The 26,116-nt window shown below is 40.5% G+C and overlaps 1 protein-coding gene across 2 annotated transcripts in view; it reads left to right on the forward strand.

Annotated features, from left to right (window-relative positions):
- The first annotated feature begins 387 nt into the window (after positions 1–387).
- khdc4 (KH domain containing 4, pre-mRNA splicing factor) overlaps positions 388–26,116 on the forward strand; it is a 62,536-nt gene continuing 36,807 nt past the window's right edge. The window contains exons 1-9 of one of the 2 annotated variants that reach the window (XM_070879958.1): positions 388–470; positions 6,326–6,584; positions 11,161–11,286; positions 12,737–12,816; positions 17,018–17,070; positions 18,313–18,467; positions 21,227–21,438; positions 22,271–22,331; positions 25,334–25,394. In XM_070879958.1, the coding sequence (XP_070736059.1) occupies positions 442–470; positions 6,326–6,584; positions 11,161–11,286; positions 12,737–12,816; positions 17,018–17,070; positions 18,313–18,467; positions 21,227–21,438; positions 22,271–22,331; positions 25,334–25,394 (1,036 nt within the window). In that variant the 5' untranslated portion in view covers positions 388–441. Of the gene's footprint in view, positions 471–792; positions 1,520–6,325; positions 6,585–11,160; positions 11,287–12,736; positions 12,817–17,017; positions 17,071–18,312; positions 18,468–21,226; positions 21,439–22,270; positions 22,332–25,333; positions 25,395–26,116 lie in introns of those variants that run through there. The other variant, XM_070879951.1, reaches the window with a different exon arrangement.

The following is a 26,116-nucleotide window of genomic DNA, read 5'->3' on the forward strand; positions in this document are numbered from 1 at the left end:
AAGCCTCCCTGATAAAGTGCGACATCCCCACCGACAGCTGGGAGTCCCTGGCCAAAGACCGCCCTAAGTGGAGGAAATGCATCAGGGAGGGTGCTGAGCACCTCGCGGCTCGTCGCCGAGAGCATGCAGAAATCAAGCGCAGGCAGCGGAAAGAGCGTGCGGCAAACCAGTCCCACCCATCCTTACCCCACCTGTGACAGGGACTGTGGCTTGAGTATTGGACTGTTCAGCCACCTAAGGACTCATTTTCAGAGTGGAAGCAAGCCTTCCTCGATTCCCGAGGGACTGCCTATGATGGTGAGCGCCACCCGGCGGCGGGGAGGAGTCCCGGCCGGCGCCACCCGCGAGGGCCACGTGGTGCTCCACGCCGGGGACGCGCTGACGTCACGGCCGGAGAGGAGGGGAACGTTTTGCGCAGTCTCGGCTCTGCCAGCTTTCAGCATGTCGGCCGGATCGCCGCAATCTGCGGGGTAAGAGAGAAGAGAGAAGAGAGAGAGAGAGAGCGAGTGGGAACGGGAACGGGAACGGGAACGGGAACGGGCGGCGCTCCCGAACCAACTCACCCGTCCCTCCCTACCTCACCACCGGTCGCCTATGTGGAAAGAAGCGGTGTGAGGTCGGGTCTTGGGGGCCGCGCCGCCGCCGTGCGGCCGCTCGCGGGAGTTGGTATGTTTTTAAAAAAAACTGCTGCGTCGATGGCGCCATGCCGAGCTGGGCCTGAGGAGGGAGAGTAAACCGAGCGGGGTTTATAAAGTGCGGGGCCCGGGGGGAGAGCAGAGCCGCTCAGTCTGCGTGTGGGGGACAGGGAAAGATGTTGGTGTCACTTTACTGACCGTTTGCCGCCGTGTGGCAGCGGCAATCCGAGCGGCGCCTTTAAATCTTCGTCCCTCCATTTTATTTTTTGTAAATCGGCGTTACTGTTCACGTCTCTCTGCCTTATTCTGTTGTTGTTTGGTGAGGCCTCCCCCCCCCTCCCCCTCCAGACCAGCCGCGAGATTGGCTCCAACCCCCCGCTAACTTCCCGCAGGTTGGGAGCAGAGGGGGCAAACGGCGCCACCGAGCTTTCCCCCTCCTCTCACTGCGCGATCCCATTGGTCGGACCGTTTGTAAACTCTTCACTTTGTCAATGTTTTCCAGCCGCGGGCTAGTGGTGGGAGGAGGGGATAAGATGTATTCAAAACTGTTGGCAGGGGAACAACATTGTGCCCGGTTCACCGCGCAGTTGGTCCTTTCTCTCAAGTTTGTTTTAAGTTTCCGCGGTTTCTCATTTTGTAGGCTTGTTTAATGGATTGGTGTGTGAGGAATTTGTAAACGGGTGGCATTCGGCTGGGTCACTCTTTTTCAACCGACTCGACGGGCCGAATGGCCTCTTTCTGTGTGGCAATTTTCTAGGATCTTGTTGGCTCCAAACTATGAAGGGCGTCGTGTGGGAATACTTTTGTGTTAATTGTGAACCCCTTCACAGTGAGTTGATTGTCGTTACTGGACATCATGTTTGCTGATCTCTTCAAATGACATTGTTAGTATTTCCTGATCCTTTTTGTGGCACCTGCCATTTAAAAGTGGCAATGCTGAAAGTAAATTATCTTCCGAAGTATATTTAATTTTCTACGTTAACTTGAAGATGCTAGTATGTTTAAGGTAGTAATTCAATATTGGGTTTCTTGTAATCATGTACTCCTTGAATTTGCCTTTGAGTTATCTGTTGCTATCTCGCCGATAGTGGCAACAATTGTTCTAGATCGTTGCACATGCTAAGAAAAAGTGTTTATAGCAATACGTGAACTTTTTAGAAAATATTAATCCATAATGCAAAGCCATATCAAAATTTGATAGTGTTTCTACAACGTGCCTTAAACTCAAAGCAAAAGTGAAATTAAAAATAAATATGTGGAAATTATATTGGGTGGCTGATGTTGGATTAGAAAACACTAATCCATTCTAGCGAGATTCAGATTATTTCATAAATTTAGGTTTTATTAGTTAAATGCTGAAATTGGTTTGCTGTTATCCTAAAACACAGAACTAGTATATTTATGTGGAACTTTAAATAAAGTTTTGATTTCTACTTTTCTCCAACTACATCTTACTGCCTTCGTTGGCCTATTCACTAACACACTGATTTTTGATGATTGTGTGTGGTGAAGTTTTTTGTGTTTTTAAAAAAAAAAGTTCTTTTGGTTTTGTTTTCCATATTTACGAAAGGATATACTTTGGAGGCAGTTCAGAGAAGGTTCACTCGGTTGATTCTGGGGATGAGGGGTTAACTTATGAGGAAAGGTTGAGTAGGTTGGGCCTCTACTCATTGGAATTCAGAAGAATGAGAGGTAATCTTATCGAAACATATAAGATTGTGAGGGGCCTCGACAAGGTGGATGCAGAGAGGATGTTTCCAATTATGGGGGAGACTAGAACTAGAGGGCATAGTCTTAGAATAAGGGGCCGCCCATTTAAAACTGAGGTGAGAAATTTCTTCTGTGGAATTCGCTGCCTCAGAGAGCTGTGGAAGCTGGGACATTGAATAAATTTAAGACAGAAATAGACAGTTTCTTAAACAATAAGGGGTTATGGGAGCGCGGGGAAGTGGAGCTGAGTCCATGATCAGATCAGCCATGAACTTATTGAATGGCGGAGCAGGCTTGAGGGGCTGTATGGCATCCTCCTGTTCCTTGTTAATTTTTCTTTTGCAAAGTAGTGCAGTGAGTGATGTTGTCAGTGTGTTTGTGTAGTTACTACATGATTTCCCCTACTAAAAGATGCACAGTGTGATGTAATCTGTTTAGGGAGTGATAATTTGCTGTTGGTCAGACTAAGTGCAGGTTGAACCTCCCTTATCTGGAACCCTTGGGACCTGGCCTGTTCTAGATGAAGGATTTTTCCGGACAAGGGGTGGTCACGATAAATTGGATGGTACAGGTACTGAGATGGGGATATTGGGGCTGGCTGGCTTGGAGCTGGGAGTGCGGCAGAAAAATCATGGGTGGGGGGGGGGGGGGGGCGCGGTGCTGGATCGCGGGGTCAGGCCAGCGATTGCGTGTCGGCAGCTAGGAAGGACTTCTATTTGTTCATGTCTGACTTCTGCGCATGCGCCACCAGTGACTGGGAATGGTTCTCGACGAGGGGTGGTTCCGGATAAGTGTGTTCTGGATAAGGGAGGTTGAACCTGTATTTAAAAAGTTGGGGCTTTATTATAGGCTGTAATGTTTTTAGGGTTGTGATTAATCTAAACACTGTTCAAGTTTTGCTCTTTCAAAACTTACTGTGCTGGAGCTTTGTATCAAACGTTTTTTAAAAAAAAACTCCAGTGTTCAAAATGAGTAATTTTGTTAAAATGGCCCTCCTTTTAAACAGTTTCTGACATTATAAGCTGCAGTCTTAATAGTTTTGGAAGAAATAGGATAAGCTGCTATGTTCAGCTGAACTAAAAGCTGGCTTAAGCCTTTGTTAAAAATAGTTTGAAAAAATACCAGCCAGCATGACTGAAACTGATCCTGATGTTAGGAATGGCGCCTTGAATATTCTCCTGACTCCGTGACCAACTGATTGACAATGCTACCTTTATCGCTCATGTTGCTTACTTCCTGATTCTGCAGCAAGATTAGCAATAATTGCTATATATCTCATCTCAAAAAAGCTTTCCCCAATTTTATGTGCATTATAATATGTCATGAACAAATTTTCTTTTATATAAAAAAAAAACTATTATATGCATATGCTATACTACTTTCTCAATATCTGATGGTGTTACTGTTTCAATTAGTCAGCAAGCTGTATTTTAAATGAACAGCCATGTTAGCATCTCCAGTTACTGTTCCATTGGCTGACAACAATTTGGCTAGTGATCCCGTATAATGGTAGTGCACACGTGCGGATATTTGAAGCTAGGATTGAGTTCAACTGAGTCTAAGATCTTCCCCTACACCCAGTAGTTGAATTGACTTAAAGACTCACAAATAATGGATACTTGTGTTAAGGTACTGCAGAGCTTAAACACCCAAGGAGTAGTGGAGAAAATTGGCGAGATTTTAAAACAAGAAAGCCTCTACTAGCTATAATGGTTCTGCATGGAATGAATGGGGTGGGTGTTCAACTGAACCTGTGACAGCGTGGGTCCATAAATACAGAATTGCAAATAACTTACCATAAGATTGTCCAGTAAGTAATGAATGTGTGAGTGCATCAGTTTTTGAGTGAGTGCATCAAAAAACTTTCCAGTAGGAAAGTAAACCCAGTGTAAACTGACACATTTCATCAGCATTCTTTGTACATAATGCTTGGAAATATAGGGCTAGAAATTTGTCTTTTGGCATTTATCGCCAAAAATACCACTAATCACACCTTCATTTTTTAAAGGCCTACGTTTTGTTAAAAATTGCGCCCAGCGGTAAAAATCGGCGTTGCGCGAGGATTCACGACAGAAACCGCGATCCTCGTCAACTTTAGTTCGAGGCCAATTACTGCTGCGAGTTGGGCCTAGGGATGGGGGGAAAATGCAAAAAACAAAACATTAAAAAATCGCAAAACATTCACAAGACCCTTAAGTAATCACTGCAAAAAAATTTAAAAATAAAAACTTTAACTTATCTTTTTTACAGGCCTTCATATGTACTGCCGTTTTTGGGGTTGCAACACAGGTTTTTCTCGGGCGTTTTTTCCCGCCCAGAATCGCGCCAAACATCCAAACTACGGTGATAGCGGTATTTCCAGTCTTCACGCCGGCAGTCCGCTTTTCAGCGGTACAGTGTGTTTCAAAACTGCTGGCGCAAGACTTCGACGAAACTAGCGGATCACTGTTTTTCGCAAAAAAAATGTCGAAATATGACGGGGGTGTGGTTGGTGAATTTCCAGTCTATAATGTTTACAAAGGATTATATATTTCTGACGAAGGGTCATCGACCTGAAACGTTAACTCTGTTTCTCTCTCCACAGATGCTGCCTGACCTACTGAGTATTTCCAGCATTTTTGTTTATATTTCAGATTTCCAGTATTCACAGTATTTTGTGTATATATTTCTTAAAGTATTTTTTTTAAATGAATTTGGTATTTTCATTCTCTCTCTTGCCAATTATATTCCCTCCTTTTGTTTTGAAGACGTTGGCCCATACTTTGCAGTCAGTGGCGAAGCAAAGGAGTTTGCCCCTGGCCCCGATAGTAAGCTTCACACAAAGATCTCGCGATCTCTGTGGCGAGAAGTTCAGCTTTTCTGGTGTGCAATTGAAATCAACGCAAATTAATGGGGAATCCCTAACGCAAACTGCTGTGATGTCAACAAGCTGTTGAAGCAGTCAATCAAAATGTAGAATTCTCAGTCAGCAAACCAGGAATTCATTCTAACTTTTAAAAAATGTTAGAAAGAGCAAAACAAAGATTGGGGCTCTTATGGGGAAAAGGCAAACCTGAAATAAAGATGACCAAAAAGTTTCTTACATTTTAATTTTTATTAAAATGGATAAATTTGACACCGCACAAAATTAAGATTAGTTTTTCAGGGTCATAACCCTTGTTTAGCAGTCAATACGCTGTTGAAACTCCAATTACACTAATCTAAAAGGGTCTAACATTTAGTGGGGTATTTAACAGCGGTACTACCACAGAAAAGCCAAGTTTTCATCAGTTTCACTGATTGTCAGCTATGGCGGGGGCGGGGAGAAACAGGCACAGTGCAGCCAGTGTCGAAGCAGTGAGTGACTGACCGCAGCTTCAGGATTTCCGGGTTGGGATGTGCATGCGCTACGTCCTGAAGTTGCGGTCAGTTTCAAAGGGATAATAACAGCGAACGCTGTTCGTTCTCTGCTATTATCCAGCACAAATTCTGGGCAATTGACTTGTTTCTGTGTTACAGTACAGTACAATGGGTGCTGGTGAGCTCCAATATTCCTTGTCCATGTTGCCTTTATTCATGTGAATATTGACAATGAATGTTGGAAGACTATTTGATTGTAAGGTATAGCACAACTGATCTTGTCCTCATTGTCTTCCACGCATGCATTTTTAGCAGGTGTACAAGAAAGGAAGTCATTTGCAGGAACCTGGGAACGTTGAAGTTATTTGTAGCACCTGTCCACCCCTTGACTGAAATTAGTTAAGTCAGTGCAGACTAGTGATCTTCGTTATTCATTCAATTTCACATACAAACAAGTGTACCAATGTTCAGTGTCATGATGTGGTTGTATGCTGATCACCATGCGAATTTGGATTGAATGTTTTGCCAAGGGATGAGAAATATCATGAAATGTGTTGGAAGGTACAGTTGATTGACTAGATCAGCTCTTTTATAGCACTTCACAAACCATATTAATAAGCAATTTTTTGTTGTTACTCTAGGCGCCGTAGTAAATGGGATTGTTCAGAATCAATTCCTGTGTCGATGGCATTATCGATAGAGTCTCAGATGAATAGTTTTCCGGTCACAATGCCACAAGTTGCAGTTCATGGCGGAGGTCTCTCTGGCCCTCCACCAGTCAGCCAGTCTCCTCAATCTTCTTCAGAGGCATTGGATGCAGCTGCTGCTGCTGCTGCCAGGATTAATGCCATGTTGATGGCAAAAGGGAAACTGAAGTTACCACAGACTCCAAGTAACCGAGTAAGTGATGCTCAATAGTCAATGAAATCTTAAATAATGCAAGCTGCTCCACTTTACACTGTCGGTTTAATATAACACCATTTCAAAATATTACAAACTTTTAAGTATTCTGTTTACATATTTCCATAGCAAAATATATGCAAATATTTCTAATTTTTGTCTTATTTTTCTGTTTAATTTCTGTCAATGTTTATATCCATTTGTTTCAGTGCATCAGTAAATCATTAGTTAGGTTTTCTTCTTGACTTCTTGAGGAAGGCAAGTTGTTCTTGTGGATGATGAAACATCTTCACAAAAATTAGGACTAAATATATAAAGTTCGGTGTTTTTGCCCATTCTCTACCTGACTCAAATCACATAGAATGCAAAGCCTTAATGAGTCAGAAAGTTATGGGTTCAAGTCCAAATACAAACTTGAGCACATAATCTAGGCTGACATTTCAGTGCAGTACTGAACATTATCGAAGGTGTCGTCTTTCAGCTGAGACATTAAACCAAGGCCCCCACTTTCTGCTCACATGAACATATGATTCTGTGGCATTATATGAAGAGAAGCAAATTTTCCTGGACTTTTCTTGTCTTAAATAAACCCCAGAAACTCTTGTTTTAAGAGTTCTGAGAACTTGTTTGAGAATTTTCAGCCATGAACTCATTGAATGGCGGTGCAGGCTAGAAGGGCCGAATGGCCTACTCCTGCACCTATTTTCTATGTTTCTATGTAATCTTGGCCAGCAGATAACCTGTCTTAATGTACTCAGATCTCTAAATTATCCCCAGTTTTATCCCTTTGGGTCTCAGTTGAAATGCAGAGTAATTGTAGATCTTTTATTACACCAGCAATTTAGTGGTAGGTTCTCAGAATTTGATCAATTGACGTAATAATGCAAAATGTCACCATAATCTTCTAATTGTGGCCTGACGAACTGGAATTGAGGATAATGTAATAAAATATAAATAGTCACCCACATAAAAATTACATTTTTGTGTTATCTTTTGTCAAGAGGTCCAGAATCCCCAGGCTAGTCCTGGGGACTGTGGCTAAGGACATGAAAATGAATATGGGAGTAGGCCGTTCATCCCATCAAGCCTGCTTCGCTATTAGATCATGGCTGATCTATATATCAATTCCATTTACCTTTCATAGCTCCATATCCATTGATGCCCTTACCAAACAGAGAGGGGATGAGATTGTATGATCCTGGTCAACAACTATGTCCCACAACAGCTGTTGAAGCTGTTGTCATGGAAAGCATAAACAATTTTGACTTTTAAGTACAGCCAGGTTGACTTAAAGTAAATTATTTGATCAATTGACACAATAATGCAAAATGCAAAGATAGAAAGAAGAAAAATAAAAGTGGAGAGCAAAGTGGCAAAAATCAAAAAAAGCCACATTGCAGCAAAATTCTAAAAGGGCAAAGTGTGTTAAAAAGACAAGCCTGAAGGCTCTGCGCCTCAATGCGAGGAGTATTCGTAATAAGGTGGACAAATTAACTGGACAGGCAGCAATTAATGAATATGATATAATTGGCATCATGGAGACATGGCTCCATGGTGACCAAGGCTGGGAACTCAACATCCAGAGGTATTCAACATTCAGGAAGGATAGACAGAAAGGAAAAGGAGGTGGGGTAGCGTTGCTGGTTAAAGAGGAAATTAACGCAATAGTAAGGAAGGACATTAGCATGGATGATGTGGAATCTGTATGGGTGGAGCTGCGGAATACCAAAGGGCAGAAACCGCTAGTGGGAGTTGTGTACAGACCACCAAACAGTAGTAGTGAGGTTGGGTACAGCATCAACCAAGAAATTAAGGATGCGTGCAATAAAGGTCCAGCAGTTATCATGGGCGATTTTAATCTACATATAGATTGGGCTAACCAAACTGGTAGCAATACGGTGGAGGAGGATTTCCTGGAGTGTATTAGGGATGGTTGCCTGGACCAATATGTTGAGGAACCAACTAGAGGACTGGCCATCCTAGACTGGGTGATGTGTAATGCGAAAGGACTAATTAGTAATCTTGTTGTGCGAGGCCCCCTGGGGAAGAGTGACCATAATATGGTAGAATTCTTTATTAAGATGGAGAGTGACACAGTTAATTCAGAGGCTAGGGTCCTGAACTTAAGGAAAGGTAACTTCGATGGTATGAGACATGAATTGGCTAGAATAGAATGGCAAATGATACTTAAAGGGTTGAAGGTCGATAGGCAATGGCAAACATTTAAAGATCACCTGGATGAACTTCAATAATTATACATCCCTGTCTGGAGTAAAAATAAAATGGGGAAGGTGGCTCCAATCGTGGCTAACGAAGGAAATTAAGGATAGTGTTAAATCCAAAGAGGAGGCATATAAATTGGCCAGAAAAAGCAGCAAACCTGAGGACTGGGAGAAATTTAGAATTCAGCAGAGGAGGACAAAGGGTTTAATTAGGAGGGGGAAAATGGAGTATGAGAGGAAGCTTGCCGGGAACATAAAAACTGACTGCAAAAGCTTCTATAGATATGTGAAGAGAAAATGATTAGTGAAGACAAACGTAGGTCCCTTGCAGTCAGATTCAGATGAATTTATAATAGGGAACAAAGAAATGGCAGACCAGTTAAACAAATACTTTGATTCTGTCTTCACGAAGGAAGACACAAATAACTGTCTGGAAGTACTAGGGGAACGAGAGTCCAGTGAGAAGGAGGAACTGAAGGATGTCCTTATTAGGCGGGAAATTGATAGGATTGAAGGCCGATAAATCCACGAGGCCTGATAGTCTGCATCCCAGAGTACTTGGGGAAGTAGCCCTAGAAATAGTGGATGCATTGGTGATCATTTTCCAACAGTCGATCGACTCTGGATCAGTTCCTATGGACTGGAAGGTAGCTAATGTAACACCACTTTTTAAAAAAGGAGGGAGAGAGAAAACAGGTAATTATAGACTGGTTAGCCTGACATCAGTAGTGGGGAAAATGTTGGAATCAATTATTAAGGATGAAATAGCAGTGCATTTGGACAGCAGTGACAGGATCGGTCCAAGTCAACATGGATTTATGAAAGGGAAATCATGCTTGACAAATCTTCTGGAATTTTTTGAGGATGTAACTAATAGAGTGGACAAAGGAGAGCCAGTGGATGTGGTGCATTTGGACTTTCAAAAGGTTTTTGACAAGGACCCATACAAGAGATTGGTGTGCAAAATTAAAGCACATGGTATTGGGGGTAACGTACTGAATGGATAGAGAACTGGTTGGCAGGAAGTAGAGTCAGGATAAACGGGTCCTTTTCAGAATGACAGGCAGTGACTCAGGGCTCAGTGCTGGGATCCCAGCTATTTATAATATACATTAATGATTTGGATGAAGGAATTGAGTGTAATATTTCCAAGTTTGCAGATGACACTAAACTGGGTGGCGCTGTGAGGAGGATGCTAAGAAGCTGCAGGGTGACTTGGACAGGTTCGGTGAGTGGGCAAATGCATGTCAGATGCAGTACAATGTGGATAAATGTGAGGTTATCCACTTTGGGAGCATAAACATGAAGGCAGAATATAATCTGAATGGCGGCAGATTAGGAAAAGGGGAGGTGCAACGAGACCTGGGTGTCATGGTACATCAGTCATTGAAAGTTGACATGCAGGTACAGCAGGTGGTGAAGAAGGCAAATGGTATGTTGGCCTTCATAGCTAGGGGATTTGAGTATAGGAGCAGGGAGGTCTTACTGCAGTTGTACAGGGCGTTGATGAGGCCTCACCTGGAATATTGTATTCAGTTTTGGTCTCCTAATCTGAGGAAGGACGTTCTTGCTATTGAGGGGAATGCGGCGAAGGTTCACCAGACTGATTCCCGGGATTGCTCGACTGACAAATGAGGAGAGACTGGATCGACTGGGCCTTTATTCACTGGAGTTTAGAAGGATGAGAGGGGATCTCATAGAAACATATAAAATTCTGACAGGACTGTACAGGCTTGATGCAGGAAGAATGTTCCTGATGTTGGGGAAGTCCAGAACCAGGGGACACAGTCTAATGATAAGGGATAAGCCATTTAAGACTGAGATGAGGAGAAACTTCTTCACTTAGGGAGTTGTTAACCTGTGGAATTCCCTACTGCAGAGAGTTGTTGATGCCAGTTCATTGGATATATTCAAGAGGGAGTTAGATATGGCCCTTACGGCTAAAGGGATCAAGGGGTTTGGAGAGAAAGCAGGAAAGGGGTACAGAGGTGAATGATCAGCCATGATCTTATTGAATGGTGGTGCAGGCTCGAAGGGCCGAATGGCCTACTCCTGCACCTATTTTCTATGTTTCTATGCATGTTGAAAGTTTGACTTTCCCAAAATTGCTTTTATAACAAAATAAGGTGGAAATGAGTAAAAGACATTCAACTAACTCTACTTCAGGATATTTCCTGATGAATTAGGAATAATATTTTCTTGCTGAGTCAGTTACTACACTAGGCAGAAGACTGTTCTATAACTTGATGACCAAGCATAAAGATAGTAATTCTTTTTAGTTTATTAAAGAGGGTAATATTTGTCAAAAGTAAAAAGTGCAAAATAATCAATTTCATTCATTTGATGACTTCCAGTCAAAGTCTTCAAAATCGATGTCCCATCAGAAGAACAAAGATGATATGGTGGTTGCTGAAATTGAAATTAATGATGTTCCTATTGTCTGTAGAAATCTACTTACAAGAGGTCACACTCAAGATGAAGTGAGTAATTAATATGCATCTTAAAAAAATTAACCATTGGGCAGTTTATAGCTATGCTATTACAGGTTCTGAAATGGTTTGCAATGGGGCTCTTACAAGTGAGAAAAGTAAACTTTTTAATATAAATGTTTACAAGATGTGTATACAACTTACATTTATATAGCACCTTTTAATGTTGTAAAACTTTCCAAGGCGCTTCATAGGAGCGTTATCAAACAAAATGTGATACCGAACCACATGGGTCATGGAGGTAGACTTTTAAGGAGTGTCTTAAAGGAGGAAAGGGAGGGAATTCGAAAGCTTAGGGACTTGGCAGCTGAAGGTACGGCTGCCAATGGTGGAGTGATTAAAATCGGAGATGCTCAAGAGGCCAGAATTGGAGGAGCTTAGATATCTTAGAGGGCTGGTGGAGATTGCAGAGGCACATAGTTGGCGCAGGTGGGGTGGGGATGGAGGGATTGGAAAACAAGGATGAGAATTTTAAAATCGAAGCGTTACTTAACTGGGGGGCAATATAGGTCAGCAAGAACAGTGGTGCTGGGTGAACAGGAATTGGTGCGAGTTGGGACACGGCAGCAGAGTTTTGGATCACCTCATGTTTACGGAGGGTAGAATGTGAGAGGCCGGCCAGGAGTGCATTGGGATAGTCAAGTCTAGGGGTAACCTAGGCATGGATGAAGGTTTTAGCAGCAGGTGAGCTGAGACAAGGGTGGAGTCTTGTGTTTGACAGCTCAAATAACTAAACCTTGTGTGTGTTTTTGAATAGTTGTGTTCAATCAATTGCTGAGAGACAATTAGAATCATAGAATAGAATTATAAAGCACAGAGTCTATTCAGCCCCTTATGTCTGTGCCCACAACCCTGCTATTTTCTCTAACCTTGCACACTTTTCCTTTTCAAGTATACATCCAATTTAATTTTGAAATTTACTAATAAATCTGCTACCACCACGCTTTCAGGCAGTGCATTCCAGATCATAATAACTCCATGCATAAAATAATTTCTCCAAATCGTCCTTGCTTTTTTTGCCAATTATCTTAAATCTGTGTCCTGTGGTTATCGCACCTCCTGCCCGTAGAAACAGTTTCTCCTTCACTCTTGTCAAAACCCTTCATAACTTTGAACCCCTCTATTAAATCTCCCCGTAACCTTTCTGCTCTAAGGAGAACAATCCCAGCTTCTCTAGTTTCCCCACATTACTGAAATCCATCATCCCTAATATAATTCTAGTAAATCCCCTCTGCACTCTCCAAGGCCTTGACATCCTTTACAACTCTTAGAAAAATATTGTGCCAGAGCCACATTCTGTTTACTTGTGCTCAATTTGGTACCTTTTGTTATTTCATCAGTCAGTTGAAACATTTAAGTATTGAATAGCAATAAATAAAGTACTGGTAATGTTTACTACTATCTGATACATATACAAAGTGATTCGTTTTGTTCTTTTCAGATTAACAAAATCAGTGGTGCTGCTGTTTCCACCAGAGGGCGTTTCATGAATGCAGATGAGAAGCAAATGGCAGTACAAGGGTAAGGATCATTTTGCATGCTGCAATTTATTCGAGGCGTGTCATTCTTGCGCTCCAGGACACAATTTATTTTCCATGTTATGATGAGCACTGTGCATTAATTAAAAGCAATTAAACTTTAATGATTTAATGAACAGTTATTCTCGACTAAATATATGCTAAAATTAAAAAAATCTCCTGTGTTAAGGAAGCATCCATTTTACTTTTATTTGTGTGTCGCATTTTATGTCAAAGTTAGTGGCGAAATGTTATAGGAACTTTCACAGGAGAAAGGGCCCATCAAATTATACACATTATTTAGAAAATTACTCCTGTGCTAAGATCTTGGAAAGGCTGGAGTCCAGAGAAATTTTTGAAGAAGTTGGCCTTCATTGTTAAACAGTTTAAAATAATCCTAGAAAAATTACAGAAATGTTTTAGTAGATCATTCAGCACCTGAAATTGAAAGATTAATATTTGAGATGCAACCTTTCTCTCTTGGGTGCTGATCAATATTCTGTATAGTTTCTGTTTCTATTTTGTATTTATTTTAATTTCTACAATATGATGACATATTAATGGTGTTAGAAACAAACCTTGGAAGCAGAAAAAGTAGAATTGAAACACAGTTTGTCTTTGATTTTTGCACTAATTTGGCCTATAAAGTAGAATATTGTACTAATGTATATCTGGGAGCCCCCATTACACATGAAAACTTAGTCCAGTTTCTTGGCAGCTAGTCCCTCATTTTTATAATCCCCCTGTCGCTCAGAGGATTTAGTCAGAAAACTTCAGTTCTTTGAATTATGTTGTAGTAATCTTTAACATTTTCAACTTAGTATCTTGCTACCACGCAATCTTTGATCCCATTTAGCTCCCCCATCCCCCGAAACCTCAACATGGAAACTCAGAAACACCTGTGATTTTCAGGGGAATGGAAGAAGAGAAGAGCTACTAACTACAGCTCTAAGTAGTTGATGTTGAGTTAGAAACATAGGCCCCAAGTTTCCACACGCGGCAAAACAGGCGCTCTTCCGAGCTGGGCGCCCGTTTTTCGCACCGAAAACGGCGCCTGAAAAAAAACGCGCTATTCTCGAGCGCTTTGCAACTCGATGTCTGCTTGGCGCGGTGCCCAGGGGGCGGAGCCTACCACTCGCGCCGATTTTGTAAGTAGGAGGGGGCGGGTACCATTTAAATGAGTTTTTTCCGTGCCGGCAACCGTGCGCGTTGGAGCGTTCGCGTACGCGCAGCGTGAAGGAAACATTGGCACTCGGCCATTTTTGCAGTTCTTTGTAGCTGTTCAATTTTTAAAATGTTTTAATAAAACCACATTGCCCTTCCATGATCAGCACTGAGGCTTCTTGCAGCTTTCTCCCCCTGCTGTCGGTCGAGCCCGTCGGGAATGGCTGCCTCAACTTCTGAGGCTTCCTGCAGCCTTCTCCCTGCCTCCCCCACGCTGCCGTCGGTCGGGCCCTCACTGCCTCCCCCCCCCCCTGCCGTCGGGAACTGCTGCCTCAATTTGTGAGGCTTCCTGCAGCCTTCTCCCTGCCTGAAAGGCCTGCCTGAAGCACTTTCACACAGGTAGGAACATGGTTTATTTAATCTTTTCTTTACTTATAAATTTTTATTCAGGTTGGATTTATTTGTATAAGTATAACTAAGGATTTATTGTAGAATTTAATGACTTCCCTTCCCCCCCCGCACCTCGTTCCGGACGCCTAATTTGTAACCTGCGCCTGATTTTTTAATGTGTAGACAAGGTTTTTTCAAGCCTACAAAAATCTTCACTTGCTCCATTCTAAGTTAGTTTGGAGTACGTTTTCACTGTGGAAACTTTCAAATCAGGCGTCAGTGGCCGGACACGCCCCCTTTTGGGAAAAAAAATTCTGTTCACAAATGAAACTGTTCTACCTGACTCGAACTGCAGAAAACTTAAATGTGGAGAATTCCGATTTCTAAGATACTCCATTCTCCACCAGTTGCTCCTAAAAATCAGGAGCAAATCATGTGGAAACTTGGGGCCATAGAAACATAGAAAATAGGTGCAGGAATAGGCCATCCGGCCCTTCTAGCCTGCACCGCCATTCAATGAGTTCATGGCTTAGTTACTGCAACTTGCTTTGTAAACATAAGAATATACTAAATGACTGAAAATGATGAAGCTCACAAACATCTAGGTGAAATTAGTTTGGGCTGGCCCCGGTCCGAAATTAGTGGGCACCGCCCATTGCGATCTGCGCTAATTCTGCACTGATTGGGGCAATCTTACTCAGAGATCACTTGCCATCACTAACACCCTTCACTTTGCAAAGAAAAATAAAGGTTTTTTTTTTAAAAAGCTAAGTGTAATGAGTAAAGAAAATGAGCTGTCTTTATCCTTTAAAATATTAAATTAATCTAAAATTCAAGAATATACCTCCTTTTAAGAAAATATTAAAGCATGTTTTTTTTTAAAACCCATTATATCAAATTAAGAAAGAATTCTGTAATTTCTTAACATGAGACTAAAGATTGTCCACAAGATCACAAGGTAAGTTTGGATGAAAAAAAGCCCATCATTCAGCTCATTTGACCTCTTCCAGAAAACTACTGTACTATCTCCGCTTTACAGCATCTAATGTCTTGTCCTCAACCACCCTGGTGATTAATTAGGATTGTTGATCACTGTCTGTGGAAAGGCAGATTTTCCAAGGTCTGTCCTAAATTTGCCCCTAACAATCTTTGCCCTTCTATCCAGTGCATTTGCAGGTATTAACTTGATTTACTTTATCTGTTAAGTATCTTGTCTACTTCTGAAATAAATTTTCCTTTGTAGCATCACATCTGGTAGGATTGCTTCTTATTTGGACATCCGCTGCCTAATTGAGGAGTAATCTTTCTTGAAATTACATTCTATATTCCTATGTGCAATGTAAGGGAAAAATATAGAATGTATATTTGTAAAGGTGTAATTGTAAAAGGGACGTGTCATGATGGCTATTGGTGATATATTTAATAAAATACATATTAAACCAGAAGACCTTGTTTACTGGAATGTCTTACAAAATAGTGCTGTAATCCAAAATGTACATTTTCTGAGGTGCTATTTGTGTATGTGACGAAATAAATGTAATACCTTTTTACCTTACATAATTACAGTTGTGCTATTAAAGTGTCAGCCGTGGTTCACTGGCAGCACTCTCGCCACTGGTTGCGGGTTTGAGTTCCACTCCAGAGATTTGAGCACAAAATCTGGGTTGACACTCCAGTTTAGCACTGGGGGAGTGCTGCATTGTCGCAGAAAATGTCTTTCAGATGAGACATTGAACTGAGGCCCCATCTGCCTTCGCAGGTGGACGTAAAAGATCTCATGGCACTATTTCAAAGAGTCGGAGAGTTTTCCCTAGTGACCTGGCCTTAACCAAAATCACAAAAACAGATTACCTGGTTATTATCATGTTGTCGTTTGTGGGATCTTGCTGTGTGCTGTCGTGTTTCCTACATTACAACAGTGAATACACTTCAAAAGTACTTAATTGGCTGTAAAGTGCTTTGGGATGTTCTGAGGTTGTGAATGGTGCTATATAAATGCAAGTCATTCTTTTAAAAATATTTTTATTTGAATGCACATTGTGTGAAATTTGATAATTGTTGGCTCAACAAGGTTATTGTCCTGGCCAATATTTATCCCTCAACCCACACCACTAAGATAGATTATCTGGTCATTATCACATTGCTGTTTTTGGAACCTTGCAATGTGCAGATTGGCTGCAGCATTTCCTACATTACAACAGTGACAGTGCTTCAAAAGTACTTAATTGGCTGTAAAGCACTTTGTGATGTCCTGAGGTTGTGAAAGACGCTATATAAATGCAAGTCTTTTCTTTTATTTACTAATTTTATGAATATATTTAAGGTGGGGATAGATAGATAGATTTTTGAGCGATAAGGGAATAAATGGTTATGGGGAGCCGGCAGGGAAGTGGAGTTGAGGCCAAGATCAGATCAGTCATGATCTTATTGAATGGCGGAGTAGGCTCGTGGGACCAAATGGTCGCCTTTTTCTTATGTTTTCTTTGTCAACTCATTAGTTACTAGTGGATAATTGACTAATACAGGTAACTAGAGTACATTTTGTGAATCCTATTTTAAGGAATGAAGTCTGTTTTATATTTGGTACTGTTGTAATGCATTAGTAACACTGAAGTTAAGGCGCCTTAAGTCAATAATTTATCTTTCTTTAGGGATCGACCCCTCTACCTTTGCATACAGGCGCAGACGCAGAAGAGTGTGGACAGTAAGATTTGTTGAAATTGCTACGTGTCTAATTTTCACTCTGATTAAAATGTAGTCATTTTTGTATTACCTAGGTGATAGTTACAGTCTACGTACTCTGTCATAATTGTTAAAGCTACAGAGCATTGAATGCTGTGTAACAGAAATAATAGATTATCTTTTGTTTATAATAAACAGGTTTGTTTCTGTTGACCATCATAAATGTAGATTATAAGTTGATTTGTAACTGCTTTTTTCTCCTTTCTAATTTTTCTCTCTTGTGAAGGTGTCAAATCATTGTGGGGATATGGTTCCATGGGGCCGGTTACCACCCTGTACATTGCCCAAACGGTCATTATTTATAGATGAGCCAGACTGTGAGCGTCAGTGGGCTATTTCCATGAGGCCATCAAGGCTGAGCCTAATTCTGTGCATGTGCACTTCTGTACGCTCGAGAGCAGCATTTTTGGTTGATTTTTCACCTCACAATGCCAGGGGCTCCAAGGCCAGTTTTTGTGTCCACACCAGCCCCCTTCCTTCCCTTGAGCCCAGAATGAACTTGGTTAACTTAATATAGAAATGTAACAAATCTGTCTTTGATTCAGCTACTCACTAGTTAAAACTGTTGTTGAAGGACTGTAACTACCTTTAACATCTTGCATTAGTTCTATTTCATTTGAATTGAATGAAATCTTGGACTAATGTGTAACAAAAAACAAACTGGCATTTGAATAAGTGCTTTGTTGCAAAACTGAGTATTTATTTTTACTCAAAAGTTATGAGACAATAAACTTTGGGGAGGAAGCACAGTATAATTTTTTTTATTATGTGAACTTGTTTATGGGGAAATAACATTTGTTTTCCAGATGTTAAAGGATTTCACATACAATAGAAATACTTGTCTTGGTCAGGAAACGGCTATTTTTGAAGTTAATATATTAAATGTTCACATTGCAATTAAAGAAAAATACTTGCATTATAAATTTGTTGCAGGGATTGCACCTTCATGCAGGTTTTTAAACTTGTAAACCTGCTGATGCAATTTCTGTGCTGGTATAATCAGTTTAGCAGGTCATTTGTCTAGTTTAAGAGTCATTATTGTTTCACACGCTAGTGCTATTAATACAGATTGTAGATTGTTCAGGTATATTGGGAAGACATTTTGTAAGCATTATAGATCTTTTTACTTGCAGTTATTCTACTGTGTTTACCTTCCATTCCAAGAAAACAATGTGCATCAAGTACAGGTGTTTTTTTCATCTAGGGGCTGTAAACCGGATCAAGGAGATTATTGGTGAAGCATTAGCAAAAGAAGCCATCAAACAACCACTTCCACCTGTAGTGACATCGACTGCAAGGAGCAGTCCTATGACTGCACACAACTCTCCATACAACACTTTGCCCCAGTTACAGCCAGGGGTATGTATGGTTTTGGCTAAACAGGATATTAGTATTGGGGTGTGGACATGCTTTCTAAAATGGCACTTGCTATATTCGTTAATAGTACAGAAGTATTTGCAAATAAAGCCATGTATCGACAGACACAAAAACAAATACTTGATCGAAGCATAGAATTGCAATGTAATTTACTTTAAGTGGTTTTATTTTGATGGGTGCAGTAGTATAATAATTCTGCAATATTAGTTAATGTCAGATTTACCAAAAGACAAGATGTTTTAGAAGTCAGTTATTTTATTTACAATACATTTTAGCTAAGCAGTTTATACTTTTGTTCAAATTGCATTGTGGAACAAATGGTTAAGACTGCTTTGATAGAGATTTTAAAATTGGATAGTGTAGGATTCCAGGCAGACCAGTTTGCTTAGCTTGGCTCCTGATTGCCTGGAGCTCTAAGAATCCTGTCCAGGAGAGAACTTGTCACCTGTGTGTTTAAAAAAAAAAAAAAAATTATTGATGGGATGTGGGCGTCGTTGGCAAGGCCAGAATCTATTGCCCATCCCCAATTGCCTTAGAAGGTGGTGGTGAGCCGCCGCCTTGAATCACTGCAGTCCGCACTCCCACAGTACTGTTAGGTAGTGAGTTGCTAGGTTTTTGACCCAGCGACATGCATGCAAGCATAGAGCTCTATCCTTACAGTTAAAAATGTAAATATTTAGAAAGCATGGAGGGGAGAATCTCTGCTCTCTAAACATCTAAATTAAGTTCAGGTAAAAAGTGCGCAGGAGGTCCAATATACTTGCTGAGCATATCCAAGTTTGACACTACATTGAATTTACGCACTGTAGTTCCACATCTAAGGCTTCATCTCCAGAATCATGATCTGTTTTGCTGCATAGTCAGTTCAGGTCTTAACTCTGGAGATACATGACAAGTTTGGTATTTGTGTGAAATGGAAATTCTTTTATACTGACTAAGGGCAGATTTATAATGCTCATTTAATCAGAAGTTACATTAATATTTTTGATTTTTACAAAATATGCTAAAAGTGAAAGCCACCAGTGTTGGACAATGAAGTATCATCCACTTCGGATACAAGTGGCAGTAAACAATCTCGGATCAGGCTCAACACAGCCAGGTGCAGAGTAGAGCTTCCTCTGCCCTGCTGAAACACTGTGATTTAGCACCAATCTCCAAAGAGCACTTTATATTGTGTTAAATAAAAACATTTCCATTTCCCAATTTAGCCATCCAATGGTCTATCTGATAGGAGTTTGCCTGTTTTGTGTTGTGAGCCTACCCTTTAGGAACTTGATTGAGACTGCTCAGACTCATTTCATATTGGAGATATTCAGTCACTCTGGGCTGGAGCTGAATTTAGGTCCCAGAGGTAAAAGGGCAATTTACTTGAACTATTGAACAATCTGATCTCTAATTTGTCTGAAATTTACAGATCTCTTTATTCTAGTAAACATTGCCAAACTAGTTAAGTATTAATACACAAGCAAAATACTGCGGATGCTGTAAATCTGAAATAAAAACAGAAAATGCTGGAAATACTCAGCAGATCAGGCAGCATCTGTGAAAAATTAGAGATATACCAGGTTTTAAGCACTTGCAGAGGCAGGGAGATGGGAAGGAAAGAACATAAGGGAAGGCCTGATAGGGTGGAAGGCAGGAGAGATTACAAGACAATGGTGCGGGGGGGAAAGGGTGGGAAGGGCTAGTGAATTGAGATTCCCCAAAGCGCGAGTTCTGTTGTGCCACTCAAGCGGACATAGGAAATCAAAATAACGGCCAAAAGCTCACGTCCGACCTGTGCTATTGCTTCGTGGACCCCCCTAAAAAAATCTCCGTAGACCCCAGTGTGAGACCACAGATCTAAGAGAGCTGTAAATGGCAACAGCAGAACCATTCCTAGCACCTGTTGTCCTTTTTTAAAAAATAAAATGGGAGCAGTGGTTGTGATCTGAAGTTGTAAAGTGCCTAATCGAAACATGAGGTGCTGTTCCTCGAGCTTCCATTGAAACAGTGTAGGGGACTGAGGACAGAGGTTGGAGAATAAATTTCAATATCTAGTTTGAGCATTATGATTGTAGGTACTTAGTGTAGGTAGTCAAACCGAAGAACTAGGGCTTTCCAGACATGATGAAACAGAGCTCATGGGTCGGATATGGACTGGGCAATAGTTTGGGGACACTATATTTAAGACTTATTTGGTCACATGCTTGGAATGAGATGGCACCAGATCTGTTGATGCTTTTGTCCTGTTGGTGTTTATTGCTTTAACTTTTTCCTCTTAATGTATTGCTCTTGAAAGCTTGTGTAATTCCAATATAACCCAACTAGGAGAGTACGGTAAAATGAAGTGTGAACGTTTCCGTGACTGCTGTTAGCATTGCTGTATGATAGGCTAACAGGAGGGGTGATCTATGAGGTACCCTTCACCACCACCACCACATTCCTCTGGGTATCTCTCTATCACTTGACTGCTGCTTGGTTTTTTGGAGAATGGTTTTATCTGACGTGTTGTATTGCGTTGTTTTTACAGACCCTCATCAAACCATAAACTTGGAAGATTTTGCCAAAAAGAACATAAACGCTTTACCTGTAAAACATTAAGGCTGTTTTGATGATTTCAGCTTTGTAGTTTGTTCTTAACCAAAATCAAGTTAAATCTTGATGCTTTCTACACATATTAAAAAGTATGGCGGGAGCAAAGCCTATTTTGTGATCACTTTAATACTGTATGCTGAAATGCATATTTTTTCTCTTTACAGATGCATTTTGTTCAGGACAAAATCTTTGTGGGTCTAGAGCATGCTCCTCCAAATTTCAATGCAAAAGAAAAAGTGGAGGGTCCGGGAGGGTCTTTTCTGCACCATATTCAGAATGAAACAGGAGCTAAAGTTCATCTCCGGGGTAAAGGGTCAGGGTTCATTGAGCCAACGTCTGGAAGGGAGGCATTTGAACCAATGTATATTTATATCACGTAAGTCTAACTTTTACTTTAAAAAAAAAAAAAATTATGTAATAGAAAGTGGCTAATGGTAGCAAACGTCTGAGGAAGAGTACAATGCAATTTATCACTGCTATTATTCTACTGCGGCTTAATTTTACTGGTACTGTAGGATTTTAAAATAGAATGTAGAAGGAACATTATTTCCAGTAATACTTGCTTCACTGTGGAGAATATAGTTGGCTGTAAAGTTCTACGGACTTCTCGATGCCTCCCGCTGTAAAGCCGGTGGGAGAACAGCGGAATTAGTATGAATGGCTGAAAATGGCGTTTTATTCACACGCATTTACTGTCTTTTGGACGAGAGGTTAAATCGAGGCTCCATATTCCCGTTCAGGTGGATGTAAAAGATCCCACAGCATCTTTTCCAATAAAAGCGGGGAGGCCTCCTGGTGTCCTGGCCAACATTCATCCCTCATTCAATGCCACCAAAAAGATTACCTGGTCATTTATCTCATTGCTGTTTGTCGGATCATGTGCGTAAAATTGGCTACTGCATTCGCCTGCAAAACAGCACTGAATACACGTCAAAAGTAATTAATTAGCTTGTGAAGTGCTTGGTGGCATCACGAGGATGTGTCATACGTAAAGGTCAAAATATTTCTCTCCTTACTCACAGCCATTAGAGAACTTTGCTTACTATTTTAAACATGTTTAAAATGTCATTGCTTCTCCTTAATAATAGTGCTGTAGATGACTGTTACCACTATTCAAACTGTAAGAGCAAACTTGAGGAAAATTATTATTCAGTGTCCTTGATGTGTTTTTCTTTACATTGAAAGCCATAATTTTTTTGTCTTCTCAGTCATCCTAAGCCAGAAGGTTTGGCGTCAGCAAAAACACTGTGTGAAAACTTGCTTCAGACGGTGAGTAGAATCTTGTTAGATCCTACAGTCAGTCTTGTATATGGTTAAATGCATATACTGCAGGGCAGACTGGAATCCATAGTCAGGTTTACTGAGATATGCTGAAGATTAGTTTTATTGCAAGAAAAATAGTTGAGAACCTCTCCGGTAAGTTTGTTGGTGGTTGTATTTTATGCCATTGGTTGGTAATCACCGTGGTAAGTTAAAAGTATTTCAACACTTTCAAATGACAATATGTCTGTGTCATTTTTGTTTAAATGTCAGGGGTGAAGTAGTGTACCCCTAACAGTTATGTTATTGGGTTGGTAATCCAGAGGCCTAGACTAATAATCCAGAGAGTTCAAATCCCACAAGGGCAGTTTGAATTCAGTTTATATTAGATTAAAAAAGAAAATCTGGAATCAGTAAAGTGTGGTGGTCATGAAGCTGTCGACATTGCATCTTACAGATTGTGCACATGTCAGTAGGATAAGCCAAGTGGCCAAGGTGGCGAATCATGGAAGTGATGCTACTTGCATTTTTGAGTGTGGGTGTCGTCACTTAGAAGCTTTGGTTCAATGAAGCCCTATTCCACACAAGGATTTGGTTCTTGTAAGAATCAGCATTTCTTTCTTCCTTCATAATTGCAGCTCATATGTAAATTCCTGTCACATTTGAATTTTCTCAACTTATCTTTCAAAAGATTTTTTTTTTAAGAAATAAAATGTCTCCTGGTTTCAAGCACCTTTCTAAGTATTAGTGGCCCTTCTCTTTTAATATACCTCTATGTTTCCTCTGATTGAAGCATACGGTGGCAATGTGCAATGCTCTCTGCTACCTAACTCCTTGCACTCATTAAAAACTCCCTTGTGGGATGATAAACCTTACTGAAGTAACAAATTGCCACTTAGGATAAGCCAAGAATAAATATGCGTGCTTTACTAGTGCCTTGTGTTGGATCCAGACCTCAACGCCGTTCCTGAGATGCCAACATAGGTATCACTTTCTACTGGTTAGTGTATAAATGTACTTTCTAAAAGGGCACAGAGCCATTCAGAGCAGGTAGATTGCACATTCAGTCCTTAGTAAATATGACAGCCAATCTTAAGTGGCTAGCAGTAAGAATGTTGAGTTGGCCGCAACACAAATGGGCTAAGGAGGAGATAAATCAATTTGGCTTTTCACTTCTGATAGCAATCAATAAACTGTTATGCAGCTGAGTATTTAAGAGAGATGAGAACAAGTTTGGACATGGCTGTGAAGGCCCCACAATCAAGTAGCTCACTGTTGAAGCTCACAAATTAAGAATGACTACTTTGAGAGTTATCGGAAAACTACTACTATCTGTGGAGCTTATTCCCTTGTATGTCATTGCTTTCGGGGTAAAGTGAGAAAGAAGGTTGGAGAAAAAAATATTACACTCTGCAGTCAAATTGGCTCCGAGTACTTTACACAATCCAGTTTCAGGCCAGTTTGATGGTGCTGAGGAGAGATCTAGTAAGGAGTCTTGGAGCATTCATTATTCATCTATTTTGTTTTGATATCCAAGGTGTGGAACAAGCTAGCAATGCCAGACTCTTGCCATGGTAATGAACTGAGTCTAATCAGTTAAGGAGAGTTGGAGAAACTATAAAGAAGCTTGAAGCAATAATACTTGACTGAAACCAGCTAAATTAGTTTTAAATGGGATTTTATAAGTTATATTAAAGTTAATGGAAATAGTGCTACAAACGTTAAATTATTATAAGCTGGATTTGATCATAAACGGGATGCATTCTACAATCTTGCATGTATTCTACAATCTTGCATGTAGAATATGTAAAAAAAAGAAAGATTTAGCAATTATATATAACACCTTTCATGACCTCGGGGCGTCACAAAACACCTTGCAGCGAATGAAATACTTTTTGCTGTGTAGTTAATGGGACATCCATTGGCTACCGGTCCCCCAAAGTCTCAAATTTGAAATTCTCATCTTTGCATTTAAATTCTTTCATGGCCCCATCCATTCCGTTCTCTGACATTCTCCAGTGCTGCAAATCTCTTTCTCCCCTCCCCGAGCTCTGTCCTTCTGACTTATGATTTATTGTGCACCCCTTGCCCCCATCATTGGCAGTTTTGCTTTCGGTCACTTTGGTCTAATGCTCTGGAATTCCTCCTCTAAATTCTTCGTCTTTCTACTTCCCTCTCCTTTAAGATCCTCGTTAAAACCAACCTCTTTGATCAAGTTTGCACGTGCAGGAGGTTCATTCCAAAAATCTCGGCGAACAGGCAGTCACACCCGTCAACCCGGTATAGCGAGTAAGATCAGTCAGAGAGAGATCGGAGACCTCTTCTAATATTTCTGGGGTTTTTTTTGCTTGGCTTCTGTTTTTTTCACTTGCATCTCTGTAAAGTGCCATGGGATGATTTTCTGTGTTAAAGACACTACATAAATGCATGTTGTTGTTTAATATTAATTCATCTTTTCACTGAGTGAATATTGACTTTTAATGAAGGTGTAATTTTCATTTTGAATGTGGTTAACAATGAAATTTTAAATTATGTAAAAACAAGAGGATCCATCGGCAAAATTTCAGTTTGTGTCTCATCTGATATTCACTTTTAAATTACAGTTTACTATAATATTGATTGACTTTTATACTATTTAAATAAAACAGCATCGTATTAACACTTGACATTCCAATAAAATATGATTGTATGTTCAAACACTCCGTAAGCACACAAAAAACACCTGTATTATGACCTGGACCATAGGGTGCCTGGGTTGACTACTTAAGCTGGAAGAAGTTGATGAAGCCACTCTTAATAGATAGGGAATTTTAGAGATGTTGATATAATGCTGCGTTGTGAATGGGTTATACTCTAGCTGGAGGTGTTTGCAATTAACAGTGATGAATGCATGATGTCAGAGGATAAGATGTATGTTCTGATGTTAGAACCAGATATTAGTTTACAAACTGGAATAATTATATAATGCTCACGTTTATGAATATTGTCCTTTTTTTCCTGTTTTTTTTAAGGTATATGCAGAGTATTCTAGATACCAAAGCCAGATTACAACAGGAATGGGCCCACCATCAGGTATTCTTCTGGGGTGGTGTGAACTTTGACACATTAAAACAAAATGGACCTGAAATTGCAGTCGGAGGCTTCCATGTCTTCGGACTCCTGCAGTCTTGGGCCTGCAGGTGTATGCCTGCGCAATGGCCCACGTATCCCAGGGACACAAGAGATTCACAAGCGTCCCTGAGATCACATGGACCGGCCCAACCAATCATAAAGGGGGATTCTCATTTTGCTTATGGGGATTACATTTGCATTAAAAAAACACTCCATAGAACCGAAATAAAAATAAATCACCACATATTTAAAATGAATATCAATTCACTTTAATTAAACATTTAAAACAAAAATTCAATTTTTTGAAAAATACATTTAAAATGTAAACATTTTAGAGGAGCCAAAAATAACCTAAGCTAATTTTAATAATTTTTGAATGTTTAAATCATTTAAAAAAAAAAAAATTATTTAATATTTATTTTCACCCTTATGCTGATAAAAGAAGGCCCTATGCCTGCATAAGGATTTCGTGGGCAGTAGTTGGGCAAAGAGCCCAACTCTCTGCCAACGAATGTCCATTTCCTGCGCATGTGGATGATCTGTCAAGCTGAAACCAGACAGATTGCAAGTTCATAAGAACATAAGAAATAGGAGTAGGCCATTTGGCCTCTCGAGTCTGCTCTGCCATCTGATAAGATCATGGCTGATCTGATCATGGACTCAGCTCCACTTTCCTGTCCGCA

The sequence above is a fragment of the Pristiophorus japonicus genome, chromosome 1 (genome assembly GCF_044704955.1).
Source record: "Pristiophorus japonicus isolate sPriJap1 chromosome 1, sPriJap1.hap1, whole genome shotgun sequence".
Lineage (NCBI taxonomy): Eukaryota > Metazoa > Chordata > Chondrichthyes > Pristiophoridae > Pristiophorus > Pristiophorus japonicus.